Genomic DNA, 20,850 nt, shown 5'->3' on the forward strand with positions numbered 1-20,850 from the left:
GCAATGCCTACACGCGACGACAAGCATCGAGAGAAAAAGAGGTATAGAATTTAGGAGAACCATTTTGGTTAAACACAACCCCACGCGCTTACGTGTCGCGTGCCCTAACAACGTGGCACGTGGCGTGCCATAATTGGCGGCCGGCCAAAGCCGCCGCCACAGGAATCGAACCCCCACCCTCCACGAAAACTCTTAACCCGAGTCAGCTTAAATAACCACGGAGTTTGGAATGACCGCGTCTTTTATCACTGTCACGATCCCACAATTGATGAAGAAACCGTCGGTTTCTCTGGCGGCTTCCTGGACACCATCTTTGTTTATGATCTGCAAAAACGACGAGCAAACACAGATTTTTTTCTCTTCCTTGAAACATCAAAGACAACGAGATCTTGCCTGAACGTTTTGTCCAATTCGCGCGTTCTTGTCCACAATTGCTCGCCTCACCACACTGCCTTTGCCGATGCCAACGGGGACCCCTCCTTTTAGTAGAAGAGCGTCTCTTTCCTCGTCAGTCTAGAGAGAAGCATCGTCAGAAGAAAGAAAAACTATAAAGAAAAAAAGATTGCAACACCTCACAGAAGAACAAACTATAAAGAAAGAAAGATTGACACACCTCATAGAAGTCGGCACCCATGAGCAGTGCGTCTTCCACCAGCGCATCCTCGGCTATCCAGGACCTCAATCCAATCACCGAGTGGTGGATCTTACAGCTCTGCGTCGCGTTCGTTAAAGCTTATCTTCTTTGCCGCATTTGAAAAAACAAACCTTGATGAGGCAGCCTTCGCCGATCACACTGTCAGTCACGTCCGCATCGATGAGTTTCGAGGGAGGTAGAAACCGTGCTTGAGTGTAGATCGGAGCCGATCTATCATAGAAGCTGGAGCAAGACGAAAGAAAAGTTAGCAGAATGAGCACTCACGACAACAAGCTTCTAGTACCTGAAGTTTGGAACGGGCTTCTTTGTGAATCCTAAGTTGGCATGGTAAAATGCCTCTATAGTCCCTATGTCTTCCCAGTATCCATCATACAAATACGCTTGCACCTGCAACGAACAGAGTATTGTTTAAGTCACGTTCGTTTCGATCCCTTCAGAGCAAAAACAAACCTTCATGCCAAGCTGTGTGGCGCCAGGAATCACTTCACTTCCAAAATCGTTGCAGTTAGGAAATTCATCACGAAGAAGCCTGCTCATGACATCCTTACTCACCACATAAATACCCATGCTTGCAATGTAAGGCATCTCTTTAGCTCTTTCCGGATCCAGACCAAGAATTGTCGTGTCCACCTGCAAGAGCAGCATAGCATTATTGTTTCGATTCTAGTCAGCGAAAACAAACGACAATAAATATACCTCCATAGCCTTGAGAGCACTTCCTTTCGGCTTCTCAGAAAACTCTGTGATCCGGCCTTCGTCATCAATCTTCATCAAGCCAAAGGCAGTCGCGCGCTTCTCGTCCATAGGCAGTGCAGCCACCGTGATGTCTGCATCGGTGATCCGGTGAGCTTGAATGAACTTCTGGTAGTCCATGCGATAGAGATGATCTCCAGCCAGAATCAAATACTCCATCACAGGCTGCTCTTCAAAAAGCCACATATATTGTCTCACAGCATCAGCGGTTCCCTACAAAAACAGCTTCAGCTGGAACTGCGAGAACTTAAAAACTTTGAGAACAATTACCTGAAACCAGTTAGGATTCTCGGGACTTTGTTGAGCAGCGAGAACCTCCACGAATCCTTCGTTCTTGTAGTTTCCCATGTTACTGGAATAAGCTCGCGATAAGTGACGGTTCAACGATGCCGAGTTGAACTGCGTGAGAACATAGATCTTCCTGATGTTGCTGTTGATGCAGTTGCTCACGGGGATATCGATGAGGCGATAGTTTGCACCCAGTGGCACCGCTGGCTTTGCCCTCTTTTTCGTGAGTGGATAAAGCCGTGTCCCGGCTCCTCCACCTAGAATGATCCCCAAAACGCTCTAGAAGAAGAAAACCACTTCAGTGAGAATGGTTTCTAGCATCAGAGAAAAGAATGCATGATCCGGACTTCTACGGCCCTTATCTCCGCTAGATTGCGCATGGCCAAACCAAACGAGCAAGAAAAGCAAAGCAAGCTAAAAAAACCCACAATGCAGCAATGCGAAAGAGCAAGCACTCACCACTCCAGCGTCGGGCTTCAAGCAGATCTCCTCCTCCATGGAATCCGACACCGCCTTCACCACCAAAGCTCCGGGCTGCATCGCCGGCCTCAATGCGGCGGGCAAGGTTCTCGTCAGACCTGAGGTACTGGCGATTGAGGCCGAGAAACCCAAACAATTCCTCGTCGTCGCCCCCATCGATCTCGATCGCGCGTGGCAGCTCGCCGCCGTAGAGGGCAGCAGTGGAGATCTTGCCGAGGCGGTGGCCATAGCTCGCAACCTCCCTCACAAGAAGAAGAAGAGGTCCTTCGCAGTATCCTGCTCGTGTGCTAAAGTGCTCCAAAATGAAGACATGTGGTTCATAGAGGAGTATCAGAATATTCCCAACCACCTCATATTCTGTAGCACCAGTCCGTACCGACCACCTGGCAACGTCGCGTCCGTTCGTACACCTGGCCCATTTCTGCCCTAATTTTTCTCCCCGGAAGTGGGAAGAACAGAGCAGCCGCTATGAGGAACAGTGACCGATGGTGAGCGAGGCGATTCCCAGCGATGGTGAAGAAAGATCGCAGCAAGAAGCGGCGGGCGTGGAAGGGGAGGCGTCCTGCAGCTATAATCTCGTGAAGAAGATGAAGAAGCTGGATCGAGAATCCCTGAAAACCCCAATCCCCGGCGGAGAGGAAGAGGAGGACGATGACGATCAATTCATGGATCCAGCATTGTGGGGATGCCTCCCGGAGGATCTCCACGACAGAATCCTGGCCCGGCTCCCAATCCCCAGCTTCTTCCGGCTCCGCATCGTCTGCTCGCGCTGGCAATCCCTCCTCTCCTCCCCGACATTCCTGGGGCACTGCGCCGCCAAGAATCACCAATCCTGGCTCCTGATGTTCGCGGACGTCCACTACAAGCTCGTCTTCGTCTACATCCCGGACGAAGATCGCTGGCTCCATTTCCCCCTCTCCTTCCTCCCCTCCAACATCTACTACATCACCGGCGCCGGCGGATTGCTGTGCTTCCGCCTCGTCGAGGCAAACGGCGCCTCGAGCATGTGTGTGTGCAATCCAATCACGCGATCCTGGCGCCGCTTGCCGCCGCTGCTGGGAGATTTCTACGCGGGGCTCGTCGGCATGGTCGCCGAGAGCGAGGACCCGAGAACCCTAAAATCCGGGCGATACCGCATTGTCGTACGGACAAAGCCGCCCGGATCGGACGACTTCGATTTCACCAACCTGCGTACGGAGGTGTACGATTCGGCCAGTGGCCACTGGTCAATTAGTGGCGTACCGGAGGACGACCTCACCATGGGCAAGGCGGTGTGTAACGGCGTCCTCTATTTCATGACGTGGGAGGCGCGAAACGGGGTATATGCTTTCCTTGTGGACCAGGGAATCTGGATCAACATTAACGCGCCGTGGCCCTATTTCTTTACGTGCCCCCATTTGGTGGAATGCGCGGGCGCGCTCTTCATGGTGGGCGGGTTTGGCAAGCAGCACGTTTCCACGGTGGGGATTAGGGTTTGGCAGCTTAGGGCAGAGGCGATGGAGTGGGAGCTCATCGATTCCATGCCCAGCCGCCTCTTCGACGAGTTTCTCACCAAGCCGGGAGGGATGTACTTCGATTGCGCGGGCAATGGCGGATGCGTCTACTTCATCAATTACGAGAAGCCGCCGATGCTCATCGTGTTTGATGTGGTGCGGTGCCTGTGGAGGAAGCTGGGATCGCCAGCGCCCAATGTGTTGCACAAAATGTTCCTTTGTTTCTCCTTCACGCCCCAGCTCGGCTGCCCGATTTGATCGGTCCAGTCCGGTCTCGTTTTTTTAAAATGGTGTTTGGCGCCAAAGTTCTCGGGTGCCCGATATGGCCCATTTTAAGTTGTGGACCACAGCTCTGGCCATCAATCGAGCTTGCGACTTCCCTCTAACAGTATTATGGCAATGGCGTCGATTTCTTGGGCTACATTATTTCACTCCTCCATTGTTTGTTTCGATTTTCATTGAGCTTTTGTGGTGTAGATTTCTGCCTTTCGCTTTGAAGATGGAACTCTCGTGAATCTACGCGACTTTAAGTACAAGCTTTGGTCATTTTTTTCTGCTGACCATACACCAGCTTATACGTAATTTGTTGTTTGTTTGAAAGCCTTTGATTCTTCGTTCCAGGCCTGTGTCGTATCAGGAATTTAAGAAAGCCGGTGCTGGAGTGATTGGATAGTCAAGAAACTCACACTCTTAGTTTCGACATGGTTTGAGTTTCTTGACACTCACGGTTGTATTGCAGAAGTTTCGGCAGAAACATGATCTCATATTTGCAAACTTTACAAAGAACTGAAGATCCTGGGCATTTATATGAGAAACTTCAATATTAAACTTATAAAACTTTTTGGGTGTACTTATGTCTGGATAACAAAATAAATTCTAGCATAACCGATTCAAATTTGAAAGATATTTTTGTTTTTCTCCATGGAATCGAGGTCGAGAAATGACCTTTTGTATTATCCGTGGCTATGGCGTCCTGTGTGAGTCGATTTCTCGGGCTACATTGCGGAGTGGGTTTCACTCCTCCAGCTCCACGGCAGTTTCGTCCAGTTGCCAAGGTATGGATTATGATTGTTTAGATTTTCATTGTCTTTGCGGTGTAGATCTCCGTGGGACAACGAATGCCTCCTTTCACTTTGAGGGACCAGGATGGAACTCTGGTGAATCTACTCGATTTTAAGTACAAGCCTCTGGTCATTTTTTTCTACCCGGCTGACAACACACCGGCTTGTACGAGAGAGGTAGAAAGAAAAAGCTTTTCTCTTTGTTTGAAAGCTGTTGGTTCTTCGTTTCCAGGCTTGCGCCTTTCGAGACTCATATCAGGAATTTAAGAAAGCCGGTGCTGAAGTGATTGGCATAAGCGCAGACGGTCAAGAAACTCACAAGGTTTGGGACTTTCTGAGCAAACTTTGTCTAGACTTCTTTGACACTCACGGTTGTATAGATCGCAGGAGTTTCGCCAAAAACATCATCTCCCATTCACGCTGCTCTGCGATTCCAGTGACAAACTTCGCAAGGAGCTGGAGATCCCGGGAGAGTTCTTCGGTGCATTGCCAGGGAGAGAAACTTACGTCCTCGACAGGAAAGGAATCGTTCGCATGGTTTTCAATGACCAGTACGCCGCGGAGCAGCACGTCGAAGAAGCTCTCAAAGCCATTCGCACAATGTAAGTATACAAACCTTCTCTTGTCTCTGTTAATAACTCCCTTACTGTGGTTTGTATCTCGCCATGGATTGACAGGACCAAGCGTGGCTTTGGCGGGTGATTGATTATATGATTGCTTTCTAGCATTAAAAACCATATTATTCTACTATGATATAAGAGGCTAGCTCTAGAATTGGTTATGGAAGAAAGAAACGAGTACAATATAAGCTCAGCTATGGCTTCTTTTTGTTCTTCTTGTTGCTTGCTACAGTGCCCTTTTCCTTTTTGTTGACAATGGTCGCGCTAGTCGTGGAGTTTGTGTAGCCCTTTCGCTTGCAGAGCTCCAATCTCAAATCCTCCGAGTGAGCAATGCTGGCGAGGAAGGGGATGAGCGCAAGGAGCTCCTGGTCTGTGTCGTCCCCACGGTAGAATGGAGTGATTGGCAACGCGTTCTCCTGGTTATACTTGTAAGTGCTCGGGGTGTCGTCCACCACCACAACCCTGGCCATGTCCCTCCCTAAATCCTTGAGGATCTTGTGATTCACTCCTACCTTGGGGCTCACACATGAGTTTCCATACAGGATAAACGCAAACCTTCCTTTGTCGATGGCTGTCACCCACTGTTCCGCCAGCTCTTGAGGGCCTGCGGTGAAGAGGACGATCTCGTACAACGCAGACATCTGGTCCAGGAATTCGTCCAGGCCTGGACGCTGCACTTCGCCATGCACCAAGGTGTGATCCAAATCCAGGACCAGCGTTGCCCGACTGCGATGCTCCGGACGTTGCTCCTGGAGAAGAGGCATCGTGTTTGATATCAACCCTAGCCTCAAAACTTAATATACATATTTAAAAGGATAAGGTATTTAAAATAATTTCTGGTTTGCTTATGAATATACTTGAATATTTTAGAATAGTTTACTATTTAACGGTAGATTAATTTTGTATTTATAATTTGTAAATTTTTTTAAGCACTTCCTAGTATATTCTAGTTTATTTTATCTTGTATTTATAAGTTATAAATATGTTTATAGTTATAAGTTTTTTATTAACTAATTTTATTAATAAATAATAAGTACTATGCAGCAAATTATTCCTAAATTGGTAAAGTGTTTTGTAAACCTAAATGCAATGAAGTTCAAATTTAGAATGCAAAATATAAATATAATTTCTTAATCCTACTGTGAAAGTGTACAACTATGATGCCATATACTAATATTAGCATAGTGGGATTTTGGTAGCTGTTGGATTGATTTCAATCCGGACCACTCGCTCTTATATATAAACTAGGGTTTTTTGGTTAATTGATATGCACATTTTCTATATTCCCTTCTATATTCCAAACACTCACAATGGTGGAGGTGAGGGGCACCTTTGATTGTCGAGGGGCACTTTTGATTGTCCTTGAGGAGTGTTTGAATTTAGGATTTTAGTTTATATCTAACTTTTGCATCGTCTAGATCTAACTTTTTTAATTTCCTTTCTTTTGTTTTTCCCTTTTAGGATTTTAGTTTAGATTTAGCTTTTTGCATTGTCTAAATCTCCCATTTCCTTCTTGCTTTTTATTGTTTCTCTTCTTTTGCTCTTTCTTTGTCCATCTTCATGGCAGATCAGCAATCTCCTTGTTTGACTCTAGAATAGTAGTTGGTACAATTGCTTAATGCTATGCATTTGCAATTGAACAACCAAACTCAGTTGATAGTGGCGTTCACGGCATGTGGTACAACTTCTTTTGCTCTTGGTACTAATCCTCATGTTCGGCTAGAGTTCTTTCACAAGAATCCTAGGGATTATGTGTACCATTGGTTCAATCACTTCACGATGATAGCCATATATCATTCTTGGGATGATACTCGACATTTGCATGAGTTTCCCACGTGTCTCCAAGGGATGGCATTGCAATAGTACAATGGTTTGAGTGCAGCCACTCGTGGGGATTGGAGTGTTCTCCCGGACATCTTTAAACGTGCCTTCAGATATGCCGACGACTGTGATGATGCCTTCCAACAATTGCATCGTCTTCGCCAAAGGCCATCTGAATAATTTGGCATTCGTTTCCAAAGTCTTTTGCTTCGTGCGGAGCCAAATATGTCGGAGCGGATGAAGCTAGGAATGTTGTGGCTAGTACTTCATCAAGATCTTGTCAGACTTATGCATGCACTTGCTCCTGCCACCCTTGACGATGCTCTTCGCTTGGCACAACGTTATGAGACGTCACTTCTTCCACTTCTCGCTGCCCGTTCTTTAGCTCCCCTTCCTATGGGTGATGGTCTTGTTCCAATGGAGGTTGATGCTGCTACTACTCGAGTCCAAGAACAAGGGCGAGGACGTGGTCATGGCCATGATGTTTGCTGCTGGGCGTGTGATGAAGTTGGTCATACTTATCGGCACTGTCGGCGTTTTCCAGATTGGCGACCTCCATTTCCTGGGTGGAGGCCTTGGCATCAGCAATGTCCTGTTGGTGCTACTGCAGTGGAAGGTTTGGACACTGAGATGTATCCAAGAAATGAGGAGTCACACAAGTAACAGAGGGACCTTGTGTGAATAAGTTAGTGACCCCTCCATTTTTCTTTTAGGAGTATCATCAAGAGGTTCATTCAGCACCGGTTCATCTAGTGTTTACTTTCCAAGCTCATTTTTATAACAAGAGGTCTCATATTATTCTCTCCGTGTTGGTTGATACAAGTTCGAGTTTATCTTTTATTGCTCGACCTGTTGCCACATGTTGCCGTCTACACTTGCGTTGTGCGGTGGAACTAGTTTTCATTCTTTATGGCAACAGCCATACACATGCATGTGCACAGGATAAGGTGGACCTAGTTGTGCATGTGGGCGATCTTGAGCTTAAGTTGTAGTCATTATGGGTGGTGCCGAGTCAAGCTTTTGACCTCATTCTTGGTACGGACTGGTTGTAGCACAATCTTGCCAAATGTGACTTTGAAGCTTCTCCCCCTCGTCTCATACTTCCTTATGTTTCATCCATTCCTCTCACTTTTGTACCTCTTTGTCCTTCTACTTTTACCTCTGCTTCCATTACTTTAGTTCCCCCACTATTTTCTCCTATGTTTTTGTCTCGTTCTGCTCTTCCCTTTTCTGATCCTTCTGACAGTCTTTATGTTGCAACGGTTGACCGACTTATGAAGAAGTATTTTGATTTCTTTGAATTTGACCTATCATCTGCGGCCAAGATTGCCACACGTCATTTGATTCCAACCGCGGATGCTCATCCAATCAAAGTTTTTATTCATTGTCGATCACCCAAGGAGATTAAGATTTTATGTGCAAACATCAAGGAGATGTTGGAGAAGGGTGTTATTCGGAAGTTGTGGAGTCCTTGGGCATGTGAACATCATCTTGTGACAAAGCCTAATGAGAGTATTCGTTTCTACATCGATTATCGTCCGTTAAACGAAGTGACGATCCCAAATGTGTACCCCCTTCCTCACACTGCTGATTTCTTGGATCATCTGGGGCAAAATCATTGGTTCACCAAGCTAGATCTTGCTTTTGGGTACTAGCAAGTACCGATGGCCGAAAAAGATATTCTTAAGACTGCTTTTTGTATGAGTTCTTGGTGATGCCGTTTGATTTGAACAATGCTTCAGCAATTTTCCAGCAGATGATGGATGAAGTTCTTTGTGATATGCCAGAGGTGACTACTGACTTTATTGATGATGTCTTGATTCACTCAAAGGGGACATGGGAGGAGCACATTTGTGATATGTGTAAAGTGTTAGATTGACTACGGGATGTTGGTTTAAAGCTGAAGCAGTCGAAATGCGTGTTTTGGTCAAAGGACACAACTTATTTTGGGTACTGTATTTCTTGTGAGGGTTTACGAGTTGATTCTAACAAACTTGTGGCTATTCTAAAGTTCCCTACTCCGAAGTGTGTGAATGATGTGTAGTGCATCCTGGGCAAGGTGCAGTATCTCAGTCGTTTTATGGATCATCTTTCTAATTGCATTGCATCGTTGCAAGCATTGTTGAAGTCATCAACGTCATCTTTTATCTAGTCTTCAGATTGTGAGCGGGCGTTTGTGGATCTCAAAAAGCTATTGACGACTCCTTCGGTTTTGGCATATCCTAACTACACTCAACCTTTTATTTTGCGCATAGATGCTTTTGATATTGGTCTTGGAGGTGTGTTAATGCAAGAAAGCCCGAGTGTGCCTGGTCAGTGTCATCCCATTGCATATATAAGCCGTACATTACAACCAACAGAGGTGAACTACTCCATGACAGAGAATGAGTGTTTAGCGGCAGTTTGGGGTTTCGAGAAACTTCATGCATATTTACATGGTCCTCGGACGTTACTTGAAGGTGATCATGCTGCCATTACTTCATTATTGAAGCAGAAGAACCTAGTTGATCGTACTGCTCAGTGGGCTTTGAAGCTTCAGATATATAATTTTGATGTTGTTCATCGCTCAGGGAGTTTTATGGTTGATGCTGATGCCCTTTTTCAAGCTCCTCTTCCTGCTTCACTCTCTTCTCATATTTTTGACAAGCCTATTATTCCAGCATCTGTGGATTTTCTAAACGAGGATTCTATGCCGTCGGTGGTTGCTGTACTTGACGTTTAGTGTCCGCAAGGTGCAGAGCAGGATCTACCTGTAAGCGACTAATTTTTCCATTCTACTTTAGTCACTTAACCACACCTCCGACCACTTGGAGGAGTCTCATTCACAACCTCCATAAGTCCAACTCAGGACTGGGGGCTTGCTAGCCCTGAGAATGGCATCCATGCCACTCAACCTTAGCACTTGGTCCGAGTGCTCCACGTGTCCGATCCCATGATTGACACCCCAAGGTACCACCGACGTATCGGCCCGTTATGCTAAGGCCATGCCCAATTACCTTGGTCACACTGGTGGTCCAACACCACTTGCATTCCAATCCCGTCTCTCAAAGACTGGGTCATCCGTCCATGAGGGATCACCCCAGATCCACTCCTTAACATCCTTAGGATGCTTACAGACACGGGGAATAGCCTTCCCTAATATCTCTGTTCCGGTCCCCACCAAGTCCCTTTCTGTCCTTGGCTGTGTTCGCCAACACTGCCACTGGATCAAGGCCCATTGGCCTGACCACTAAGTCCCACTATCCTCTAGGACTTCCTCACTGTGTGACTATGTCCTTGGTCACCACACCAGAGGGCTACCCCTCTTCCTTTTCACAATCCGGGACTTTGGGACACCATTTCGAAACACCGTGACCCTACGTGGGCCTCATGGGTACTCTCCCCGCCTTCCGCCTTTAGGTGCTCTAGCCATGGGCTTAGAGCGAGGTTCCGTTGAGCCACGACAGGTATCCAAGTAGGTAGTGCCACCCACACTTGGACTGGGAGCATCGGCCAGTCGATCTCCCGGGGGAACTAGAGCCGGCTCTTGAACACTTCACCAAGCTACCCCGCTTGTCGGTTCGTATTCACTCTAGTCTTGGACTTCCCAGTGGGCAGCTCATCACCCAACACTGGGTCCGGCCTTCCTGGGCCAAACTGGCCTTTCCTGGCCAAACTGGCTCCACTGCAGTCCTCCCCCTACTATACTTTTGGAGCTCACCAAACCCCCCAGGGTCTGGGAGACGAACGCTTTGGGCTTTCACCCTCTCAGACTCGAACTCGGACTCGGACTCGGACTCGGACTCGGACTCGGACTCGGACTCGGACTCGGACTCGGACTCGGACTCGGGCTCGGGCTCGGTCTCGGCCTCGGCCTTGGTCTCGGTCTCGGTCCCGATCTCGGTCTCAGTCTCGGTCTCGGTCTCAGTCTCGGTCTCGGTCTCGGTCTCGGTCTTGGTCTCAGTCCTAGTTCCATCTCGGACTCCATCTCGGGTCCATCTCAGACTCCATCTCGGGTCCATCTCGGACTCCATCTCGGACTCCATCTCGGGTCCATCTCGGACTCCACTTCGGGTCCATCTCCGGTCCATCTCGGACTCCATCTCGGACTTCATCTCGGACTCCATCTCGGGTCCATCTTGGACTCCATCTCGGGTCCATCTCGGACTCCATCTCGGGTCCATCTCGGACTCCATCTCGGACTCCATCTCGGGTCCATCTCGGACTCCATCTCGGACTTCATCTCGGACTCCATCTCGGGTCCATCTCGGACTCCATCTCGGGTCCACCTCGGACTCTATCTCGGACTCCATCTCGGGTCCATCTCGGGTCCATCTCGGCGTCCATCTCGGACACTTCCACGTGTCATGTGTTGGTCCTTTTTGGGTCCCTTTTTGGAGCCTTGCCTATGGCTCGCTTCGTGCTCATTCCTCGAGCGCTTCTTTGGGAGTTCCACTCCCGCTCTTGACTTTTCAAGTCGGAGCTTTTGGTCCAAACGTGTTACGCTCGTTTGGCTCTCGCTTCGGCCACTACCACGTGGCGCCCTTCCGGCTCCACTTTGGGGCCTAGGGATTTTGTGTCTCACAACTCCACCACCCATAGACGAAGTTCGATGTCCTCATCGAACGGTAAACCATTTTGTAAAGTAACACTCGCATGTGTTACCATTTCCATCCTTGGCACTCAGCCAATATTTGTCTATGGTTTGACATTGAAGGCTCACCATGCCTTATCCATCCTCCAAGGAGCATAGTCCCTCCAACTTAGAGACTCATTTGACCACTTGTGGTGGTTCTCTCCTTTTATTGGTTTAGTTTTCACTAAACCTGTTAGAGACACCTTCTCTAACTTAATTCCACTACTCATTCTCGAGTAGTCTCAGATTCTATCGACATAACCTTTGCACTTTGGAACTTTTAATTTTGACTTCTCAGAGTCAATTTCCTAGGTGTCTCTGACACCTTCCATTGCACATGGTGCAACTCCACTTCCCCATCCTGGGAAGTTCTTTACTTGAGGGCACCATCATCCTCTCTTCGATATCACGCCACCTTTGGCACTAAGTTCCAGTTATTACAATTTGTGCTAGGGCAGTCCATAGCCCTATTATTTGGCTACCTTACTCCCCCTTGGAGCTTCTACTTTCGCCAAATCGGAGCAGTTAGGAATCCATCTTTGGGAAAATATTGCTTTTCCCACAACCCGTTAGCACCCAACACATTAGTGTTTTTGGCCTATCTTTGCCATTTGGATTCTTTCCCCTGATTCCCATGGCTCTTTTCTTAGCCACTAGTTTCTTGCTCCTATCCTTGATTGTTGCATCCAACAACATAGGATCGCTACCTCCATTTTCGAGGTATCCTTTCGGTTCCATAGCAAAGACTCTCCTTTGCCAAGTTCGGAGGGTGTCCACCCCTAGTACGTCTCTTTAGCATCTTTTGCTATGGGCTCTATCCACGGCCCAATTGTGTGACCCTCCCATGGGTCTCTTATAGAGACTACTTCCCTTGAACTCACTATGCCATTGTATTGACATATCTTTTTTCCCTTAGGTGTCCTTCCCACTTGGTCACCTTGACCAAGCCACACCATTATCAATAGTTCAAATCAACGCTTTGAACTAGAAACCTTGTTCCTTAACCTCACAAGGACCTTGTCCTTGTTTTTAGCCATAAGATCACCTAGTGATCTAACCTTGGCACCTTAATAGGTTTGCCAATAGGTACTAGGTCTCCTCGACCTTTATGTTGTTGACTATGACCCCGGGGGCATCCCCCACACTTGGCGGTGCGCCCAAGCCAGCCCTTCCAGCCAAGGGTCCATAGCAACTGAGATTAGGTGTCCCCATCTCACTCACCACGTCCTTGGTGCCACTTGCACCAAAGCGTTCAAGTTAGATATGCCGAGCTTTCACCCTAAGCAATCTAACCGTGCATCACGACTCCGAGGCATCCCTCACTTGGCGATGTGCCCAAACTAGTCTCCCCACTGAGAGTCCATGACCACCGAAATATGAATGTCCTCATATTCCAAACCATCACCACGCCCTAGTGATTTGGGACTCGAACCCAAGCACTAGAGGGTCGGGACTCGAACCCAACCTCCGTATATGCATCTACGAATGGCATCACACCGGATGCCTGGCGTGACTCCCCACGCCGGTGCACCAATTTATACTCAAAGCGCGCTATAGATCACAGCTTAGGAACCTAGTTCCTCCCCACTGCCAAGTCCTCTCACTTGACTAGCCTGTGATCATGCATGGACTCTTCCATGCTTGGCCCCATGGCCCACCCTTTTTGAAGTTATCACCTTCAACTAGGGTATTTGTTCCCTTGACTTGCCAATCTCGCTTTGGCAAGTCCTCCGACCACTGTAACATGGTTCCTGCACAAGCGTGAAAGCCCTCGATCATCGACTTTCGTTCAAAGCCTTCTCTTTGAACACTCGGGAACTACTTCCCTAATCTTGATAGCCTTGCCTCATGGCAAGCTTCAAGACCACGCTTCTACTGCGCCACTCTAATTTCACGCGTTCCTTGAACCATTTACGCTTGGCCTTTCTAGGTACTAAGCTACCTAGAATCCTCTTTGGGAACCTTGAAGGAACTCTGTCCCTTAGCTTGCTAAGGCCCCCCGTTTCTGCAAGTTTTCCAATTACCATATAGTCTAACATGGACAATTCCATATTTTAGACTCCCCATGGCATCACGGTTGCTAGCGGCAACACCCTCGAGCCCCCACTTGATTCTCCACTCCCAGCTGGCATAACCAACCTTGGTTATGCCCTTCGATTCCTATGGTTCGGTTTTATCCCTTTACTTCTTGCTTTTGGCTTCACACCTTTCCTTCGGTCATTCTCCTCCAGACCAAGAGGATAGCTTTGCACTTTCTGTCATGCCTTAGCAAGTATTCTTAGGGATGAACCTACCCAATAGCCCATGGAGTGGTTCCTCAATCCGGGTATGCTCACCTTATAATCCCACACACTGGGATTACATTGTTGCTTATGGGCCTTTACATGCCCATCACTAGCCTTGCCAAAATTCCATTTTTGGCTTTGTCCAACTCGGGTAGACAGTCCTCTCCTGTCTCCGCAACCTTGGACATTTGGATAGCACCTTCTATCCATCATTCGCTAGGGACTTAGTCCCTTGGGCCTTATCCATTGCCCTCGCGACATCAAACACCACCTTCTGGTGTTCTAGAGTGTTAGGGTGTCCCAATGATGGCTTTCTTGACAATGAGTATTTCCTTTTATGACATTGACTTACTATATCGCAACATAAGCAATTTATCCCCCGTAAGGGTATATCTAACTTCTTTATGCCATTAAGAAGTCTTGGGTAGCTACCTTCTACCCATTTAACCAATTATCTTGCACCTCTTGCTTAGTTGCCCCATAATTGTCAAGTACTACAACTCATTGCTCGGTGCTTCCACACCTCCATCATTATCTGAGTCACCACACTCTAACCGCATGCTTTCCAGCTTAGGCCATGCCATTCCCATTTCCATTGGGATTCCTTTGGACGGGGTTTTCATGAACCCGCCAACTTGACCTCAAGGAAACACGCCTTGGCACCTTTGGTGTCTCCACACCATCAGCTCCACGAGCCTATCCTTATAACACTACTTATTAGTGTTTAGGTCTTTGCCAAGACCAATATAGTTGTTCCTCATGCTAACTATCCATTAGCACCGCACCATAGTGTTTGCACCCGACTCTGGGCCAAAGTTGCTCTCTTCTGGGAACATCTTTCCCACGACTTTAATGTGGCACATTCTGCCATTAATGAGATACTCATTGTTCTCATACTTGGATATTATGATCCTCCCCATACCTCATGGGGCATCATACACCTCCGTCCAAATGCTTCAACCAATCCCTTAGGACCATTCCCCGACTCCACTTGAGTCATCCAGCATTTTAGACTTTGCTAATCCAATGACCTGCGAGGTCTTAGTCTTCGAGGTGTCAACTCGCTGGAATACAACTTCTTGTATTCAGGTCCTACTCACAAGGACCATATTTGCAAGTGTTACTCCGACACTTGATTTGTTCTCTTGGGGCAACCTTTTGCCCCTTAGGACCACTTGTTCATGTGATGAGAATACCAACTCATCCTCTAAGCACACCCCCAACTCCTTGGGTTATTCCAGCATTTATTAGAGGTAGCACTAGCTACCATTTCAAGGACCTGTGTCTTCTTCCGTATTTGACCTCCCATGGTCATTACCTCTGGTCTCACATTCATGAGCACCAACCTCAACTATATGAGGATAATCTTGTAACTCCTTTATTATTTTGGAGTCTACATCTTTCCCGTGATCCCAACTATAGTTGTTTATCACAACTACGTTAGCCCGTTTGCTGCGTCAAATGCTCATTTGGATCACATCCTCAGCTCTCTGAGGAGATCTTATACTATTCCCAAGATCCCAAAGTCGTTCCATTATTGGCCCTTTTCTATCCACCACATTGTGCCCAAGTTCACGCATGGACTTGAGTGGAGAGCTATGTCCTCTCGACATGCTACTTCTCAAGGATAGGCCCACTCCTCGGACCTTCCGTTGCCAACATCAATGGTGATATACTCAAGCACCAATAAAAGTCGGACTAAGGAACAACTCCGATACCAAATTGTAAGCGACTAATTTTTCCATTCTACTTTAGTCACTTAACCACACCTCCGACCACTTGGAGGAGTCTCATTCACAACCTCCATAAGTCCAACTCAAGACTGGGGGCTTGCTAGCCCCGAGAATGGCATCCATGCCACTCAACCTTAGCACTTGGTCCGAGTGCTCCACGTGTCCGATCCCATGATCGACACCCCAAGGTACCACCAACGTATCGGCCCGTTACGCTAAGGCCATGCCCAATTACCTTGGTCACACTGGTGGTCCAACACCACTTGCATTCCAATCCCATATCTCAAAGACTGGGTCATCCGTCCATGAGGGATCATCCCAGATCCACTCCTTAACATCCTTAGGATGCTTACAGACACGGGGAATAGCCTTCCCCAATATCTCTGTTCCGGTCCCCACCAAGTCCCTTTCTGTCCTTAGCTGTGTTCGCCAACATTGCCACTGGATCAAGGCCCACCGGCCTGACCACTAAGTCCCACTATCCTCTAGGACTTCCTCACTGTGTGACTGTGTCCTTGGTCACCACACCAGAGGGCTACCCCTCTTCCTTTCCACAGTCCGGGACTTTGGGACACCATTTCGGAACACCGTGACCCTACGTGGGCCTCATGGGTACTCTCCCCGCCTTCCGCCTTTAGGTGCTCTAGCCATGGGCTTAGAGCGAGGTTCCGTTGAGCCACGACAGGTATCCAAGTAGGTAGTGCCACCCACACTTGGACTGGGAGCATCGGCCAGTCGATCTCCCGGGGGAACTAGAGCCGACTCTTGAACACTTCACCAAGCTACCCCGCTTGTCGGTTCGTATTCACTCTAGTCTTGGACTTCCCAGTGGGCAGCTCATCACCCAACACTGGGTCCGGCCTTCTTGGGCCAAACTGGCCTTTCCTGGCCAAACTGGCTCCACTCCTACTATACTTTTGGAGCTCACCAAACCCCCCAGGGTCTGGGAGACGAACGCTTTGGGCTTTCACCCTCTCAGACTCGAACTCGGACTCGGACTCGGACTCGGACTCGGACTCGGACTCGGACTCGGACTCGGACTCGGGCTCGGGCTCGGTCTCGGCCTCGGCCTTGGTCTCGGTCTCGGTCCCGATCTCGGTCTCAGTCTCGGTCTCGGTCTCAGTCTCGGTCTCGGTCTCGGTCTCGGTCTTGGTCTCAGTCCCGGTTCCATCTCGGACTCCATCTCGGACTCCATCTCGGGTCCATCTCGGACTCCACTTCGGGTCCATCTCAGACTCCATCTCGGGTCCATCTCGGACTCCATCTCGGACTTCATCTCGGACTCCATCTCGGGTCCATCTCGGACTCCATCTCGGGTCCATCTCGGACTCCATCTCGGACTCCATCTCGGGTCCATCTCGGGTCCATCTCGGACTCCATCTCGGGTCCATCTCGGGTCCACCTCGGACTCCATCTCGGACTCCATCTCAGACTCCATCTCGGACTCCAACTTGGGTCCATCTCGGACACTTCCACGTGTCATGTGTTGGTCCTTTTTGGGTCCCTTTTTGGAGCCTTGCCTATGGCTCGCTTCGTGCTCATTCCTCGAGCGCTTCTTTGGGAGTTCCACTCCCGCTCTTGACTTTTCAAGTCGGAGCTTTTGGTCCAAACGTGTTACGCTCGTTTGGCTCTCGCTTCGGCCACTACCACGTGGCGCCCTTCCGGCTCCACTTTGGGGCCTAGGGATTTTATGTCTCACACTACCTTTTCTTGATAAGGTTCGCGAGGCTCAAAAATTTGAGCTATGGATATAAAGGCTTCGATATGGGTTTGAGAATCTTACATCACTTATTGATGACTTGCCATTCCAACATTTACATTCTCAGTATCATCTTGAAGATGGCCTTCTTTATTTTGTAGGGATGGATCTTGATGATCATTTATGGCTAGTGGTACCTTTTGTCTTTATCCCGCGGTTTCTCCATACTTACCATGATTCTCTTGTTTTAGGTGGGCATATGGGACATCGTCATGTAATCGAGAAGCTGCACAAGTCTTTCTATTGGCCGGAGATGCAACATGATATTATTCGATATGTGCGTAGTTGCATTTGGTGCCAAATTCATAATACTCCCCCTCGTGCTACGAAAGGACAGTTGGAGTCTATTGTAGTTTCCCGTCCATTTGAGTTAGTGGTGTTTAATCTTATGGGACCTTTTCCACGATCGACTGTTGGCAATGAGTATGTTATTATTGCTTCTGACTACTTAACTCATTAGGTGGAAGTTGATGCTCTTGCTAGTGCCTCTGCAACTGCTGTTAGATACTTCCTCCTTAATTGAGTGGTGTTCTAGCATTCTTGTCCAAAGCGGATTCTTTCGGATAATGGTCCCGCATTTATGGCTGAGGCATTTCATGTTTTGACGTCTTGGTTGGGGATACGCTACACTTTCACGAGTGTTTATCATCCACAATCAGACGGTATGGTGGAACTGCTCGTTTGGACATTCAAAGGGGTGATTGCGAAGTATGTGAACTTTCAGCATTCGGATTGGGATGGTTATTTGCCGTCTCTTCGGTATGCCTATGTCACAGGGGTGTAGAATTCTGTTGGTGCTTCACCATATAACTCTTATATGGTCATAATCCAATATTACAAACGGAGCTGGGTTTACCTTCGCAATTTCCACAAGCTCTCAATGCTAGGTCGTGGGATTAATATTTGATGAGCATTCTCCATTTGTCCGAGCAAAGTCTATTGAACACTTAGGCCGCATACAAGTGGGAGAAAAATGGCACTACAATTCCCATCATCATCTACCTATGAAGTACAAAATGAATGATTTAGTGTTAGTTCGTTTTCCCCATCTTACAGTACGTGGTTTATCTAAGGGGCTCCTTGTGCAGTGGAAAGGACCGTATCAGGTGTTGTGGCAAGTTGGACTACAAGTTTATGATGTTCGGCATGATGTTCAGCAAGCCAATCCTCTGGAGATTGTGCATGTGCAATAGTTAAAACGTTTCATACAAAGGGATCAAGAATAGTTAATACCATCTACAGATCCACCGATACCTTCTCCTAATGTTCCTTTAGATCCCAGCCTATCTACAAAAGAACCTTAATGGCTTTTCATTATTCCAAGAGGAGGGGATGATGTAAAGGCTAAATGTATGGTTACGATGTTGTATACTAATATTAGCATAGTGGGATTTTGATAGCCGTTGGATTGGTTTCAGTCCAGGCCACTCACTCCTGTATATAAATTAGAGTTTTTGGGTTAGAGTTTTTGGGTTAATTAATATGCACATTTTCTGTATTCCTTTCCATATTCCAATCACTCACACTACTAAATATAAACCATGTTTTGAAAAAGAAAAGGTATTAAATAAAGTTAAAGATAATATTCTTAACTTTACATTTATTTAGCACTTCATAAAGTTTTTCAGCTCTCAAGGAAAACTTTTCCACCTCTTGCCATTGTTTCCGAGGCTTCCATCGCAGCCTTAAACTCGGAGAGAGGGAATCTCTTGCCGGAAAAGGGCTGGATGACTTTGGATTCCAAGAGCTTCCACGCTTCGCTGATGAAAGCGTTTCTCTCCTGCTCGATCTCCCAGTGATTCACGAGGATCCAGCCGGTAACGCGAACTTGCCGGAGCAGATCGTGGATGCGGATGCTTGCTTCCATGGAGGACAGAACGCCGTAAACGAAAACCGTGCCCCCTCGCCTCACGCTTGCGGCCACACTCTGGAAAATCGAAGCAAAAGACGAGTAAAGCCCGAGAAATTCTTCCATGAAAAGCAAAACCTTTGTTAGCTCTCCTCCAACGCAATCTAGAGCCCCGTGGACCAGTTTTTTGTCCGTGATCTCCTTCACTCTCGCAACAACGTCTGGAAGAGGAGATAAGTTACCAAGAACAAGAATTCACTCGAACGCCGTCACCTTCGGTGGTGGAGCATATAACTTCGTCGGCTCCGAGTTGTCTCAACTCCTCCTTTTGCTCCTCGCGTCTCACAACGTTGATGGTTTTGATCCCCAAGTGCTTCGCGAGCTGGATGATTTGCCTGTAGAAACACACGCTAAGTTACCTTCCTAACAAAAAGAAGAATCAACACGAGACCTGCCTAACACTGATCCAGCTGCTGTTTGCAAGATGTATTCCCCTCGAGGAGTTGCAAGGTCCCTGAGCATCCCAATGGCGGTCCAGGGATTGATGACAAACTGTGCCGCTACTTCGTCGGGAATGGAATCGGGAACCAAAGAGAGCATCTCTTCTCGCACGGAGACGTAGTCTTGCCACGAGCCATCGCCGGTTTGCTTCAGTCCCTCCCACATGAAAGGAACTACGCGTTGTCCAACCTTCACTTTCGTGACACCATCTCCGACCTGTAAACTTGACACAATCAGTCCAAATGCAAAAGAAAAACGTAAGCTGGGATTCACAACTAAGTTTGCTGGAATTCAATGCTAGCAAGAAGTTCTAAAGCCTAGAAAGCCATGGAACTCGTAGCAAACGAGCAATTATCCAAGACTTTTCCAAGGAATTCTCTGATCACATACCAAATGCAAAAGAAAAACGAAAGCTGGGATTCACAACTAAGTTCGCTGGAAATTCGAGAACTAGGCTAGCATCGAATCTCCTTGCAAGAAGCTAGCAACAAGACTTTCAAGTTCTAAAGCCCAGACAGCCATCAAAACGAAAATAGAGAGCTCATAGCCAACGAGAAATCATCCAAAACCACGAGAGCCAAGAATTTTCCAAGGAATGGTCTGATCACATACCGCGTGAACGATCCCGTATCCTTCAGAGCCCGGAGTAGAGACCGGATGCCCGAATCGACCAGTGCGGATGGAGACGAGATCCGTGGGATTGATCGGCCTGAGAAGAATGCGCACAATCACACGACCTGGCGAGGGATCCGGCACCGGCTTGCTGGTGAGCTCCAGCTCCAGCTCACCTCCATCGCCGCGCTTAGCCACAATCGCGCGATTAGTGATCGCTGCCATGGCGGAGCTACGCAACAGAAAACCTCGAAAGTTTAATGGCCAAAACAGAACATATTCCCTACTTTTAACCTTTCAGGTAAGGAAAAACAAAATTACCTGC

General features: G+C 47.8%; 5 protein-coding genes across 5 annotated transcripts; 2 read left to right on the plus strand and 3 right to left on the minus strand.

Annotated features, from left to right (window-relative positions):
• Positions 1–32: 32 nt before the first annotated feature.
• LOC9662338 (glucose-1-phosphate adenylyltransferase small subunit, chloroplastic/amyloplastic) lies at positions 33–2,503 on the minus strand. Its single transcript, XM_024687980.1, has 9 exons — positions 2,156–2,503; positions 1,679–1,975; positions 1,352–1,621; positions 1,106–1,285; positions 939–1,042; positions 766–877; positions 614–712; positions 394–513; positions 33–324 (listed from the first exon to the last, which is right to left on the minus strand). Exons 1-9 carry the CDS (start codon positions 2,402–2,404, stop codon positions 208–210), a joined length of 1,548 nt encoding a protein of 515 aa, XP_024543748.1. The 5' UTR covers positions 2,405–2,503; the 3' UTR covers positions 33–207.
• A 158-nt stretch (positions 2,504–2,661) lies between these two features.
• On the plus strand, positions 2,662–3,927 carry LOC112350882 (protein UNUSUAL FLORAL ORGANS-like). Its single transcript, XM_024687862.1, has one exon. The coding sequence runs from the start codon at positions 2,662–2,664 to the stop codon at positions 3,925–3,927; it is 1,266 nt and encodes a 421-aa protein (XP_024543630.1).
• Positions 3,928–4,615: 688 nt separating this feature from the next.
• On the plus strand, positions 4,616–5,558 carry LOC9661957 (peroxiredoxin Q, chloroplastic). Its single transcript, XM_002982748.2, has 5 exons — positions 4,616–4,724; positions 4,770–4,907; positions 4,963–5,052; positions 5,118–5,332; positions 5,408–5,558. The coding sequence occupies exons 1-5, from the start codon at positions 4,635–4,637 to the stop codon at positions 5,430–5,432; spliced, it is 558 nt and encodes a 185-aa protein (XP_002982794.1). The 5' UTR covers positions 4,616–4,634; the 3' UTR covers positions 5,433–5,558.
• On the minus strand, positions 5,545–6,114 carry LOC9661958 (probable C-terminal domain small phosphatase). The gene has a single exon (XM_002982867.2). The coding sequence runs from the start codon at positions 6,112–6,114 to the stop codon at positions 5,545–5,547; it is 570 nt and encodes a 189-aa protein (XP_002982913.2).
• Positions 6,115–19,107: 12,993 nt separating this feature from the next.
• Positions 19,108–20,778, minus strand: LOC9662340 (enoyl-[acyl-carrier-protein] reductase, mitochondrial). Its single transcript, XM_002982868.2, has 5 exons — positions 20,526–20,778; positions 19,864–20,129; positions 19,686–19,807; positions 19,551–19,633; positions 19,108–19,490 (listed from the first exon to the last, which is right to left on the minus strand). Exons 1-5 carry the CDS (start codon positions 20,748–20,750, stop codon positions 19,188–19,190), a joined length of 999 nt encoding a protein of 332 aa, XP_002982914.1. The 5' UTR covers positions 20,751–20,778; the 3' UTR covers positions 19,108–19,187.
• Between the last annotated feature and the right edge of the window lie 72 nt (positions 20,779–20,850).

This window comes from Selaginella moellendorffii, unplaced genomic scaffold (genome assembly GCF_000143415.4).
Source record: "Selaginella moellendorffii unplaced genomic scaffold, v1.0 SELMOscaffold_55, whole genome shotgun sequence".
Taxonomy (NCBI): Eukaryota; Viridiplantae; Streptophyta; class Lycopodiopsida; order Selaginellales; family Selaginellaceae; genus Selaginella; species Selaginella moellendorffii.